The sequence below is a fragment of the Apus apus genome, chromosome 1 (genome assembly GCF_020740795.1).
Source record: "Apus apus isolate bApuApu2 chromosome 1, bApuApu2.pri.cur, whole genome shotgun sequence".
Taxonomy (NCBI): domain Eukaryota; kingdom Metazoa; phylum Chordata; class Aves; order Apodiformes; family Apodidae; genus Apus; species Apus apus.
Window position 1 is genome coordinate 124,183,032 of NC_067282.1, and position 13,087 is coordinate 124,196,118.

Consider the following 13,087-nt stretch of genomic DNA (forward strand, 5'->3'; position numbering starts at 1 on the left):
GACACAAGTGGCACACTGTCCCTGGAAAAAATGGGAATTCCTGTGGTCTGTGAGGTGCAGCAAACCCTGCCCTAGTGGCTGATAATCCTAGCCTGTTTGGGCTAATCTTCACTTTATTAGTTGGTTGCTGATATAAACAGGGTGAAATCCGCCTGTGATGGTTTCTCTCCCTTCAGGAGCAGTGTGCTACTCTCTCTTTTCACCCCTCCCCATCCACCTGCTTTGCATTACATCCCAATCCGATTTCCCCAAGTCTCTGGTGTCTGATTTAATTTGCCTGACGCTGCTTCTGAAATCAGCCCTCCCCCAACCCCTCCCGTCCACAGCCTTCCAGCTCCCCATGGGGAGATCAGTCCTGGGAGAAGCTGAGGAGCAGAGGGAGCAAAGGACTCGCTGGGTGGACAGGCAGGAGTGGAGACCACGCAGGGGCTTCTGCCATTCTCAGCGGGGCAGGCAGGCCGCAAGGGTCTCATCCAGGGGGGCTGCAACCCACCTCTCTCTACAGATCCGGGTAAGGATGTTGACTTGTTGTCATGCCTGAGGTCACCTTGGTGGGCCTGGCACTCAGGACCCTGGGTTTCTTGGAGCGGTGCTGTGAGGAGTCTTTGTACGTGGAGTGATCCCATCGGAAGGTGTGGGAGGGCAGATCGTGGTGGGGAAAGAGCAGGGGCCAGCGCTGAGGCATCTTGATGGTGTTGAGGAGCTTTGTACTGGGATGGGGCTGCTTGTTCTCCCCTTGGCGGGTAAACCTCACCAGTTTCCAGACTGGAACAGGAGGGTCGTGCCTCCCCAGAGAGACCTGGCACTCACCACCTGTACCCAGTGCCACACTGCTGGTGTGCCCCTGCCCACAGCTGGTTGCAGCTGCTTCCCTGCACGTCCAACTGCTTTTCTGGGTGGAGAAGGAGCCCTCAGAAAGCAAGGAGCAGGGCAGGGTAATTTTACCCCAGTCTTTGATCTCCATCACAGAGGAGGGGGATCATCTTATGTATCCGGCTCTCCAAGGAGCCCAGGGTCACCAGGGCGAGCATGCAAGGCCAGCCAGGGATTACACAGGGAGCCAGGGATGCTGCTTATTAATACTCAGTCCTCCTTCCTGCACCTTTCCCTTTCCTACTTATAGCATCCCGCAGAGGGACTGCTCCCTCCCCACTGTGGGGCAAGCTGCCTGGAGGATAGAAAATACACGGGTTCATCTCCCCTTTCTTCCCACCCATCACTTGTGCCCCCATCCTCAGGAGGGACGGATGCAGGTGGCTCGGCAGGACATTCTCCTGGGGTGCAGGCTGCTCCATGGCATGGTGCAAGGAGCATAGCCTTAAAAGTCATGGTGTAGTATCAGAAGGCAGGTGGATGATTCCAGACCTCTCCCAGCCTTGTGCCACATTTGGTCTGCTACGAGCAGACACCCAAGAGCTCAGGATGGGTCTGGGTGCCCACAGATAGGAGTGCTACAGTGGGTGCCTCCAGCAAGCTTGTCAGAAAAGGCAGGTTGAGAAAGAACTATCATGCTGGACAGCGGAAGAAACAAAATGTGGTTTCAGAAGCCAGGAACTGTGAAGGGGATGAGCACAGCCAAGGCCTCAGAAGAGGGCTGGCATGAATTGACTAAGCTCAGGCTCTTGGTTGGCTCTGCCATCCTCCTCAGTGGTGCTTGCAGGAAGCACAACTCTGTGGATCAGTGCTGGTGCCGAGGTCCTCCTGTCAGTAGCTCTTTGTCATGCTGGGGTGGTGGTGGCGAACTGCTTTTTCAAAGGTACCTCAGGACTCGGTTTCCTCTACTGCTTAGTATCCACCTGAAAGAGCCCTTGGTTCCAGAAGGCACTGAGCATGCACCCTTTAGATGCCTTTCCTGTTAAACCCAAGCTGGGCAGCTCCCATAAGCAATTGTGAGCTGATCCATGGATCAGCAAGAGACATGCAAACCCAAGGTCCCACTTGTCCCACTAGGAGGAGCGTGCCTTGGCCAGACTCCAAACTCTCTTCTCCTTTCCTCTGCTCTTCCCCCATTTCCTGTCCTGAATTTACATGGCCACGATGGGCTGTTCTTTTGCACACCTGCCGTGGGCCTCTTGGGTGGCTGCTGGGGACCAGGTAACTCGCTCGCCACAAATTGCAGCAGGACATGATGTGTGGGGGCGACAGGGGAAGCTCTGGAGCTATTATTATCACTCATCCATAGCTCCTTGTCCTTCGGAGGCTGAGAACAGTGCCCAACTTCATTTAGAGTGCTCCCTCCAAGGGATTTAAAGGTTCGGACAGAGCCCTGAACCTGAGCTGCACCTTCTCTATATTTAGCCCTCTTGATCCGTCCTCGACGGATCTGCCTTCCGGCTCTGAAAGCCCCTTATCTGGGTGTGCAACTTCACCCAGCAGGTATCTGTGGACTGGCACTCCTCTGCTAGTGCCAGAGTTTAGAAGAAACACCCAGGGGAGGGAAGAGGATGAGAACAAAAAACAGGAGAGGTGTAAGAAAGACTGAGCAGCTGCTGTGTGTTGAGCAGGATGTGTGTAGCCAGCTCTGCCTGGGGCAGAAATTGGAAGGAACAGAGAACAAGGCTCCCAGCTCCCTGCAGATCTGGGTGGGCAAAAGCAGAAGTCCACAAAGACAGAGTAGGACGTATGGATGGACAGTGACCTCAGATGGCCAAAGATGTGTGAAATGACTGTTTGAAGCACCTGGGGGCCAAGCAGAGGAGACTGAGAGAGTGAGAGGGAAGAGGTGGTCCAGCAGGAAAACACCCCTGAGGGTTGATGGAGGAGATGTAGGATCAGTCCTGAGTAAAAGTGAGAAAGGGGAAGGTGTGGACTACAATGGTAGGGCTGGTCTCTGCAGGGTGGCTGGAAGTCCAGGTTTGCCACTTGGTGTGCTGGGGGGTAGTGCTGGACACTGTCCCCACAGCTTGGCTGCACCAAAGCTGAGAGGCAAACACCACAGGATGTGCAACCTCCAACTGAAAGGTACGAGGCCTTCCCAGCATCTCCCCAGTCTGTTAGTCAGCTGGTGGGTGGGGTGGGGTGCCCAGCCCCTCCCGAAAGGAGAAGTGCATGCAGGGGTTTCTTTGCAGCCAGCGTGACTCAACCAGGTGCAGCTCTGCATCCTTGTTGGGAAGAAACCCCTCCCCACTGTTCCCTCAAACCGTGAGAAGAAAAAAAATAGAAGGGTCCACCTTAGGTGCTGGTCTGTCCTGTTCCTTCAGCATGGCAGCCCCGGGACACTGCTCTGGCACCTGCCTCAGAGGCTCCAGGGCCCTCTCTGCTCCCTCCCTGGGCGCTGGGGCCAGTGGAAGAGGCCAGCAGCCACGCCAGGGCACGGGCACAGAGCAGGGGGGAGGCAGCAGCGCTGCAGCTCCATTCGGGCGGGCAGCCAGCAGGTACAACTCTTTCCTTGCAAAGTATGGCCTGAAATAGTCTCCCTCTGGGATAAGCTCAAGCCTTCAGGAAGCTGGGGGAAAACTGTGTCGTAGAATCACATCATCATTTTGGTTGGAAAAGAACTCGTTGTTCTGATGCTTGTTGCTTGGGAGGAGAGACTGACCCTCACCTCGCTGCCACCTCCTTTCAGGTAGCTGTAAAGACTGGTAAGGTCTCTCCTCAGCCTCCTTTGCTCCGGGCTAAACAGCCCCAGCTCCTTCATCTGTTAGTTCTCTAAACCCTTCACCAGCTTGGTTGCCCTTCTCTGGACACTCTCCAGCACCTCAGTGCTCTTCCTGTAGTGAGGGGCCCAGAACCCAAAACAGAACTCCAGGTGGGGCAACACCAGTGCCGTGTGCGAGGGCACAATCCCTGCCTTGGTCCTGTTGGCCACACCATTCCTGATGCAGACCAGGATGCTGTTAGCCTCCTTGACCACCTGGGCACACTGCTGGCTCATGTTCAGCTGGCTGTCAGTCATCACCCCCAGGTCCCTTTCTGCTGGGCAGCTCTCCAGCCACTCCTCCCCAAGCCTGTGGTGCTGCTGGGGTTGTTGTGGCCAAAGTGCAGGACCCAACACTTGGCCTTGTTGAAACTCATACCCATTGATCAGGCCTGTCCAGATCCCTCTGCAGAGCCTCCCTGCCCTCAAGCAGATCGACAGTCTCACCCAACTTGGAGTCATCTGCCAACTTACTGAGGGTGCACTTGATCCCCTTGCCCAGACTATCGATAGAGATATTCAAGAGAAGTGGCCCCAGCACTGAGCCCTGGGGAACACCACTTGTGACCGGCCACCAGCTGGATTGAGCTCCGTTCACCACAACTCTCTGGGCCTGGCCAGCCAGCCAGTGTTTTGCCTAGTGAAGAGAACTCCTGTCTAAGCCATAAGGAGTGCAATTCTCTAGGAGAATGCTGTGGGAAATGGTGCCAAATGCTTTTCTTAAGTCTAGGTAGACACCTGCAGCTTTTCCCTTATCCACTGAATGGGTCACCTTGTCACAGAAGGAAATCAGGTTGGTCAAGCAGGACCTGCCTTTCATAAACCTATGTTGGCTGGGTCTGATTGCCTCATTGTCCTGCACGTGCCACATGATGGCACTCAGTATGACCTGCTCCATAGGCTTCCTCAGCATCAAGGTCAGGCTGAAAGGCCTGTAGTTCCCCAGATATCTGGGGTATCTCCCTGTTTTTCCTACACTCAAGCCATACCTGAGGAGTCATTGACCAAGCAGAAACTCACCCTGCCTGGAGGATCAAAGGACAGCCAGAGAGAGATTCAGAACAAGGGATTCTGGAGGGGAACTCAATGAGCTCTGTGAAGCAGTGAGCAAAGGTGGGACATGGAAGCTATCTGCATGTACTTGCCCACAGCAAGAAAGCAGCCTGGCCTGGAAGGACCCAAAGCTCTGTTTGGCTGGAGGAAACAAGGCCTTCAGGCAACATGCCAGAGAGGAATGGAGGCAATGTGACCCACAGGGACTGGAAGCAGAAATGCTGCTGGAGCTGCTTTTGACCTTGGGGCAAAGCACAAGTTCTAATGATGAAGAACACCTGGAGCACATCTGGAGACTCACACATAGTCAGGAGAAAGACTGAAGCAATGAAGAGCAGATGTGTCTACAAGACTGGAAAATGCTAGAATGACTGGTGAAGTTTTACGTGCATGTAAGAAGAAAGAACAAGAGATGCTGTCTAATCATATGGTGCACCTCCATCCTGACTATGGATTACAGTTCTGGTTCATTGCCCTCTCTACAAAAACGTATCATTTATACTCTGCAAACACCTGAAAAGGGCTTAGAGAACATCAGAGGTAACAGGAGGAATGGCTAAGTGTGTCTGCAGTCTGGAAAAGAGATGGATGAAGACGGGTATGACAAAGATCTATTTTTTTAAAAAAGTAATGCTGAGGTGAATAGAGGTCCTGGTTAATTGCTGGTTCTCCCAAATCAAAAGCTAGGGAGCACCAATTGGAACTACTGCCACTCAGGAGTAACAGAAACAGGGACTTCTTTGCTGAGCTTGCCACTAAGCCATGGAAGCTGCCACCATGGGGTACTCAGGATGCTAAACTTGGGGCACAAAAATTGTGTGGGCAAACGCGTAGAAGAAAAATCCACCAAGGACTTGCATACAGTAATGCTGCCTCTAGCTTGGTATGTCAGTGACATCTGGGGCTAGGAAAGAAGGAGAAATGCCACTATCTGCTTATGTTATCCTTAGGTCTGTCCCTAGGTATCCACTTTGGTTGGTGGGTTGGTTTGTGTGTTTTGTTTTGTTGTTTGGTGGGTTGTTTTTTTTTAATGGCAAACTAGAAGTGGACCCTAACAGAGCATCTCAACAGCTCCTGTTTCTTTGGTGGCCAAAGAGCTGGTGGGTACTGACTGATGATGCTTTGCCTGGGACAAACAATAGGAAATAACCACTGGGCTTACCCCGGGAAATTTTTCCTCCTGGAGATGAGCTTAACCAGGGGCAGGGAGAAGCTGATGAAGAGGACCCAGGACTTGATATGGCCTAAAATGGGGAGGTTATAAGTAAAGAAGTGAGGGGATGAGTGCAGTTGGAATTTCAGCACAAGAGGTTCTGGAGGTCTTCTGCTTGCCAGTATATGTGTAAGCAGGACACAAGACCAAATGGACATTTCATCAGGCCAAGTACAAACTTTTCAAGTGCTAAGGACTTTGACCAGATACAGTACAACATTATCAATCATTCACCACAGAATCACAGAAGCACAGAATTGTCATGGTTGGAAAAGAGCACTAAGATCCCCAAGTCCAACTGTCCATCCAGGGGAAAGAATAAAAACACCAAAACAAGCAAACAAAAACAACAACAACAAAAAAAAAAAACTAACCCCCCCCCCCAAAAAAAAAACAACAACCACAAAACCACAACCACACACCTCACAAAAATGAACAACAACACACAACTCACAAAAATCCCACCCTACCCTTTAGAACATGCCCTGAAGTGCCACATCTAGACATTTGTTAATACCTCTGGGGATGGTGCCTCCACCACCTCCCTGGGCAGCCTGTTCCAGTGCCTGACCACCCTTTCAGTGAATCAATTCTTCCTAATATCCAATTTAATCCTCCCTGGTGCAGCTTCAGGCCATTTCTTCAAGTCCTGTTGTTACTCACTTGGGAGAAGAGACCAACACCCATCTCCCTACAACCTCCTTTCAGGTAATTGTAGGGAGCAATGAGGTCTCCCTTCAGCCTCCTCTTCTCCAAACTAAACAACCCCAGTTCCCTCAGCTGCTCCTTGTAGGACCTGTGCTCCAGATCTTTCACCAGCTTGGTTGCCCTTCTCTGGACACACTCCAACAACTCAATGTCCTTCTTGTAGTAGGGGACTCAGAACTGAGCACAGGAAAGAAATAATTCTGAATACCCAAGAAGTTATTGCTGGGCCCACCTCAGAGGTGCCTACCTTTTCATAACTGAGCAGTTGTATTAGTGCCTCATTTACCTGACACCTCTCTCCTTTGATTTCCCTCCCCAGAATCCAGGCTGCCCCGTGTGGAGTAGCAACCTTTAGGTCAGAAGGATGGGGGAAATGGAACAGATGAAGCAGGAGGCTGAGCAGCTGAAGAAGCAGATTGCGGTAATGCTGGCAACAGTCACGAAATGGCTGGAAGTGTGGCCACCCCCTGTGTCCAAGTCCCCGAGCTCCTCTCCTCAGTCACAACCTGGAGTTGAACTTTCTCTGCATCCTTGGAGCCCTCTGCAGTTCTGCACAGCCCCTTAAGTGCTAATGGAGATTTTCTGTGCATGGTGGGGGGATGTCACAGTTTGACAGAGGGGAAGAAGAAGGGAGAGAGGAGGGGACTCTACAGTGGTGAGAAAGAACTGGCCACACCATTGTGTCTGCAGGGGAGCAAAGAGAGTCCCCAGGGCCTCCTCTGTCTGGTGTTCTGCCAGGTGGGAGGTTCTGTGGGAAGGGTGTAACATGGGCAGCTGGGTGCTGAGTAGCTTCTGGCTGGCTTCTCTGAGGTGTGACTGGTAACAGAGCAGGATGCCCCTGTGCTGGCCACAATCCAAACACAGCAAAGCCACAGTTCCTACTCGTAGCAGCTCTCGGGCTCTCGGCTATGCCACTGAATTTCATATGCCATTGCCTTACTCAGATGGCTTTTTTCTGTCTCTTCTGCTCTCGTCTCTTATCCAGGATGCCCGGAAAGCCTGTGCAGACACAACACTTGCTCAGGTAAGGGACAGGGCTGGCTGGGCAGGTAAGTGTTGGGGGGAAGCCGGTAGCTTCACTCCAAGGGGGACTCTGCAGTTGGGAAGCAGTTAGGAGGTAGAGATGCTGGGAGCAGCAAAGCTCCCGCCACTCCAAGATTGATTAATTCTGTGCCCCAACTCTTTCCCCAGATTGTGTCCGGGATGGAGGTCGTTGGGCGCATCCAGATGCGGACCCGAAGGACCCTGCGTGGGCACCTGGCCAAGATCTACGCCATGCACTGGTGCACAGACTCCAAGTGAGCGAGATGCTGTAGGGCAGCACGCGGGTGTGAAGAGCAAGGAGGATCTGATGGGAAGAGAGTTACTAACATGATCTTGTTCCTCTCCCCCAGACTTATGGTCAGTGCCTCACAAGATGGGAAACTGATTGTGTGGGACACGTACACAACTAACAAGGTAGGAGTCAGCCAGCTGCAGCAAACTGGGATGCTAAAGTGGGTCCTCTCAGAGCTGGTACCTTTGTCCTGCTCTCTCTGCTGCCAGGGTCTCAACAGGGTTTCTGGTCCTTCCAGGTCCATGCCATCCCTTTGCGTTCCTCCTGGGTCATGACCTGTGCCTATGCCCCCTCAGGCAATTTTGTGGCCTGTGGGGGCCTTGACAACATGTGCTCCATCTACAACCTCAAGACTCGTGAAGGCAACGTCAAAGTGAGCAGGGAGCTCTCAGCCCATACAGGTATGTGTGCTACCTGCCTGCCATCTGGGTGCCCTCTGCTTTCAAACCCCACTCTTCTAGCTCTGCCCCATTTCTCCCTTCCCAGGTTACCTCTCCTGCTGCCGATTTCTTGATGACAACAATATTGTGACTAGCTCTGGAGATACAACATGGTGAGTGTTATCTTCTCCATCCTAGTGACATGACCTCTGGCTCTTATGGGCACTGGGCACATCAGCAAGAGCAGCCCTTTTGCTCTGCAGCAATCCACTGTCTGAAGATGAATTGCTCCTACACAGGGAGGCCTCACAGAGCACCTGAGAAAGCCACATCCATTCTTTCTCCCTCAGCAGAACAGGTGCTTTTTTTCCTGATGGCAGACAGGTTAAGAAGCAGGTCTATCAGGGAAGTGGTAGGAACCATGTCAGGTCTCACAAAGCACAGTATCACTTCTCCCAGGACAAAAAAGCATCATTAAACAAAACAAAACACGGGCATCTTGACTGCAAGCTTGATGACCAGCAATTAGCATGACTACTGGAACAGGATGAAGATTCTGTGGCTTGGGGTTGTATCCATCAGCTGAAATGATGACACCTGGGAAATCTGCATCAAGAGCAGACACTTGTCCTTTCCCCCTCCCCTCTCTTAATTAATCAGCAATATGAGCCTGGCAAAGGTACCAGTCAGAAAATTATTTATTACCTAGTCACATCTCATCAATAAATAGAAACCAGCCTCAGAATCCCCTATTTTGGGGAGGAGGAGCACAACGACTGTCCAGACAGGTCGATGGGCTCAAATCCTCTCTTCTCCCCCAAACAGAGACACCTTTTGTTAAGACTTTCACTTCTGATTCTCTTGGATGTTTTATTTTTTCTTTACGATCTTAGCCTCAAATCTTTGCAGCTAGTGAATTTATCAGCAGCAGTCCAGAACTTGTTCTAACTGTTGCATCAATAAATTATCTTAACTTTGCTTTTTAGCTGTCTCAGTGAAAACTCCTTTTCTGGACTCTGAGACAGGGAGATGCTGTTTTTAAAGTGCTACAGTGAAAGTTCTTTTGGTGGGACTCCTGAAGTGGCAATTTCATAAAGCTGTCTCAGTGAAAGTCCTTGTGGAACTCTGAAACAGGCAAATGTTGACTGTAGGTGGTTGCACCCCCAGCCACCCTGTAAACCTTTGCCCTTTTGACGTGACATGACCTTAACCATTCCATGATTCTGTAAGTTTATAGGAAGCCCACATACACACTCTACTTCCCCATCTTGCCCACTGTGCAAAGGACACCTGCAAAGCCCGTGCCTGGGTGCTTTGATTCCTGGCTCTCAGGTTTTGCTGTGCTCTGGTCCTGCGCAGTGCTGAGCCTTTATTCACCCCAACACCTTCTTTGGAAGAACCTCTTGCCCAAGGACAAATCAAGATGTGGCAGTTCCATCAGAGGTCAAGGTTACTTGGGGCTTTTTTGCCTGCCCCTAGTGTGGGATCCCAATGAACATGGCCTGTGCATCCTATGAGAATAGATACAGTGGACCTTTATCAGCTGTTTGCCTGTGGGTCCTTCTTATCTCCTCTCAATATTCCCTTCAACTGTTGTGGGAATATGGTCAAACCTCACACACATCCCCAGCCTTAGGCTAACTCTGCTTTGGCAAAGGTAACAGCTGTGAAGATCTCTCCTGTTCCACACAGCTGGCTCCAGTGATACCCCCCCGTGTTCCCATGCTGTAGCCAGGCTCATGGCTTCCCTCCTCTCCTTTGTGTGGGACAGCTCTCCAGCCCAGCTGCAGGTTTGCTCTGCCTGCCCTTGCCCTGAGCAGCTCTCTCCTCTCCCGCAGCGCGCTCTGGGACATCGAGACGGGGCAGCAGAAGACCGTGTTCATAGGTCACACCGGAGACTGTATGAGCTTGGCTGTCTCCCCAGACTTCAAACTCTTCATCTCTGGGGCTTGTGATGCTACTGCCAAACTGTGGGACGTGCGGGAGGGCAGCTGCCGTCAGACCTTCCTGGGGCACGAGTCTGATATCAACGCCATCTCCGTACGTATGCTGTCTGCAGCGGTGGGCAGGCAAGGACAATGGAGGGCAGATCAGCTCTGAAACAGGGCCTTGGGACAAGGGTGGAAGAAGCTGTCACTGTTGGGTGGGGGTGGGGGGGCCTCAGGAGACCTTGGCCCCATGATCCAGTCTGAAGCAGGGAGGACTTGAGGGCCTTTTTGCTGGCACTGGGGCACCAAAGCACCTGGGTCTGACTCAAAGCACCGCTTGGACTCAGCCAGCACACCATGGTCTGTGGAGCTCAGCACCCTGACACAGGTGCTGGCACAACTTTGCTCATAGCAGCTGTTGGGAACCATGCTTCAGGCATACTCCAGGAGCCCTGGTGCAAGGCACAAGTGAGGCAGCTGGAGTACCTGACTCAGCTCAGGGTTTTAGCTCCAGACAGCAGAGGTGGGAACTTGGGATCACAGGGAGGTCTTCTGAAGATTAAGTCTCCACAGGAGGCAGCAGAGATGTTTGGGGGCAAACATCTCCCTCAGAGGCAAGGATTCAAACCAGAGCCCCAGAAGTGGCAGGACAAGAGATATGTCAGTTAAATCTCCAGCACTAACCAAGTGAGCCCACCAGCTCCCTGCCATGCCTGCTGCTGGAACCAGCCTCGACTGACTTCAAGTAGTACAGCTTTCCTCACCTGTCCCATGGCTACCCTACCAGCTGTATGGTTTTCTGCCATACCTGCTCCCAAGAAGCTTTTTGCTCCTCAGAGCAAGGACACAGAAAAGAAGTGTCTGAGAAGGGTATGAGGATCAGGGAGAGGAAGGCTCTCGTAGCTCTGAATTGTCAGACCCTGTCTGGGGGATAAGGGGTGGGCACTTGTCAAGCCCTGAACTAGCAGCTGGAGGTAAAGGGACAATAATCCTTCCTCAAGCACTAGGTCAGCTTGCAATAGCTCTAGCCCCTACATCAGTTGCTTTCTTGAGGTGGAAGTGGATTACTAAGTCTTAAGCATTGGTCTTCCCATTCAGCAGACTCAACTTTTATGCTCCAGTGTCTTGTCCCACTGGGTTTTCCTACCTCCCTGACCTCCTGGGGGTTGGCAGGGAAGTGAAGATAGAAGGAAATGTGTGAGGCACAGCCTGGTGAATACCTGGTGTGTGTCTCCCTCAGTTCTTCCCCAACGGTGAGGCCATCTGCACCGGCTCAGATGATGCCACCTGCCGCCTCTTTGATCTCCGAGCAGACCAGGAGCTCATTGTCTACTCTCATGAGAGCATCATCTGTGGAATCACATCAGTCGCCTTCTCCCGCAGTGGGCGCCTCATGCTTGCTGGGTATGATGACTTCAACTGCAACATCTGGGACTCCTTGAAAGCAGAGCGTGTGGGTGAGTGGCTCCTGGAGGACCCTCTTTCATCCTCTGCAAGGTCTTCTCTCCATCCTTCCTTAGTCCTACTGTCACTTCAGGGTCAAATGAGGCTTTGTTGTGAGAGGATTCAGCTAGCCAGACCTTCCCAAGAACATGGTTCTTTGGCCAGTCCCATGTGTGGTGGTTGAATGCCATGCACAAATGTTCCTCTGCAAATTTCTTCTTACTGCCAAACATGGTAACTGTGCCACGTTCCGCAGGAACAGACCGCATGATACACAGAGGTGTGGGCACACGGCCTACGTTGCATGTCCTCAGGGTGGACAACTCCTTCAGCTCTCCCAGACCCCACTTCTTTTCCTGACCTCTCTTCTTTTCCCCATAGGAATCCTTTCTGGCCATGACAACAGAGTGAGCTGCCTAGGGGTGACAGCAGATGGGATGGCTGTTGCCACTGGCTCCTGGGACAGCTTCCTGAAGATTTGGAACTGAGGATGGCAGCAGGAAGGGAAAGAGCAGTGGAAGCAGCATTGTCAGCTGAGCACAACAGAAACGCCTACCTACCACTCCCGCTTGTCTCTAGACACAGGTCACTTGTAGGGGTCTCCTAGAGTGAAAGGGAAAGGAGAGGTTGGAAAGGGGGAACAGAGGGAGCTGGGGAGCAGGAGGAGCTGGGGAGCAGGAGCACACACACTGGCACTTCACCTCAAAACCAGCCCAGTAGTTTCCAGCCTCATGCAGGCTTGAAGACCTACAAAACACTGTTCATTATGTCTCAGGACTTTTAAGTACAGTTTAGACACCCTCTACCCACTTTGACACCCATCCTTCACAGGACCCCTCAGCCAACACCTCTGTCCCAGACTAAGCTCTATCCCCAATTTAAATCTACTCAGCCTCTCTGTGCAGCTGCCCTCTATCCTTGCAGGCAGCCTCAGAGATCTATTTGGTTTGGAATTTCTATCATGTAACCTCAAACAAAAAACTGGTGTAAATTGGGCACATTTTCCAATAGGGAAGCCTTGGCTCAAGTCTTATCTATGCATAAGTGGGGGAAAGGTAGCCCTCAGACCTGCCAGAATACAAGGGAATATTCTATTTGTTCTTATTTATTGTCTGCTTCTTGCTGTTCCTTCTCTTTTTGCTTCACTCCTGCACCGTGTGATGACCCGGTCTGACCAGTAGCCATCAGCCCATGTTTTCAAGTCTGTTGTAGATCTTCATAGCCCAGGCAAATAAAGAAAGCTCACACAAGCACTGCAGGCTGTGTTCTTTCCAGCATTGCAATGAGCTACTGCAAACACAACTCCCCTCCTGTGAATACTGCCTGCTGATCCCATCCAAAGAACATCTCATCCACAGGCCTTGCTCTCTACCCCAAAGTCCCCAGGGA

General features: G+C 51.9%; 1 protein-coding gene across 1 annotated transcript; it reads left to right on the plus strand.

The window, feature by feature from the left end:
• Positions 1 to 415: 415 nt before the first annotated feature.
• On the plus strand, positions 416 to 12,938 carry GNB3 (G protein subunit beta 3). Its single transcript, XM_051608212.1, has 10 exons — positions 416 to 511; positions 6,931 to 7,032; positions 7,597 to 7,635; positions 7,803 to 7,909; positions 8,006 to 8,069; positions 8,186 to 8,348; positions 8,434 to 8,500; positions 10,166 to 10,367; positions 11,496 to 11,712; positions 12,080 to 12,938. Exons 2-10 carry the CDS (start codon positions 6,976 to 6,978, stop codon positions 12,184 to 12,186), a joined length of 1,023 nt encoding a protein of 340 aa, XP_051464172.1. The 5' UTR covers positions 416 to 511; positions 6,931 to 6,975; the 3' UTR covers positions 12,187 to 12,938.
• Positions 12,939 to 13,087: the final 149 nt, after the last annotated feature.

What these genes read in the sequence shown, in the direction of transcription:
- GNB3 (XM_051608212.1), top strand. Translation starts at nt 6,976, where the DNA reads ATGGGGGAAATGGAACAGATGAAGCAGGAGGCTGAGCAGCTGAAGAAG. An exon ending in ACACGTACACAACTAACAAG is followed by an intron (nt 8,070 to 8,185) that starts GTAGGAGTCAGC and finishes TGGTCCTTCCAG; the next exon opens with GTCCATGCCATCCCTTTGCG. An exon ending in AGCTCTGGAGATACAACATG is followed by an intron (nt 8,501 to 10,165) that starts GTGAGTGTTATC and finishes CCTCTCCCGCAG; the next exon opens with CGCGCTCTGGGACATCGAGA.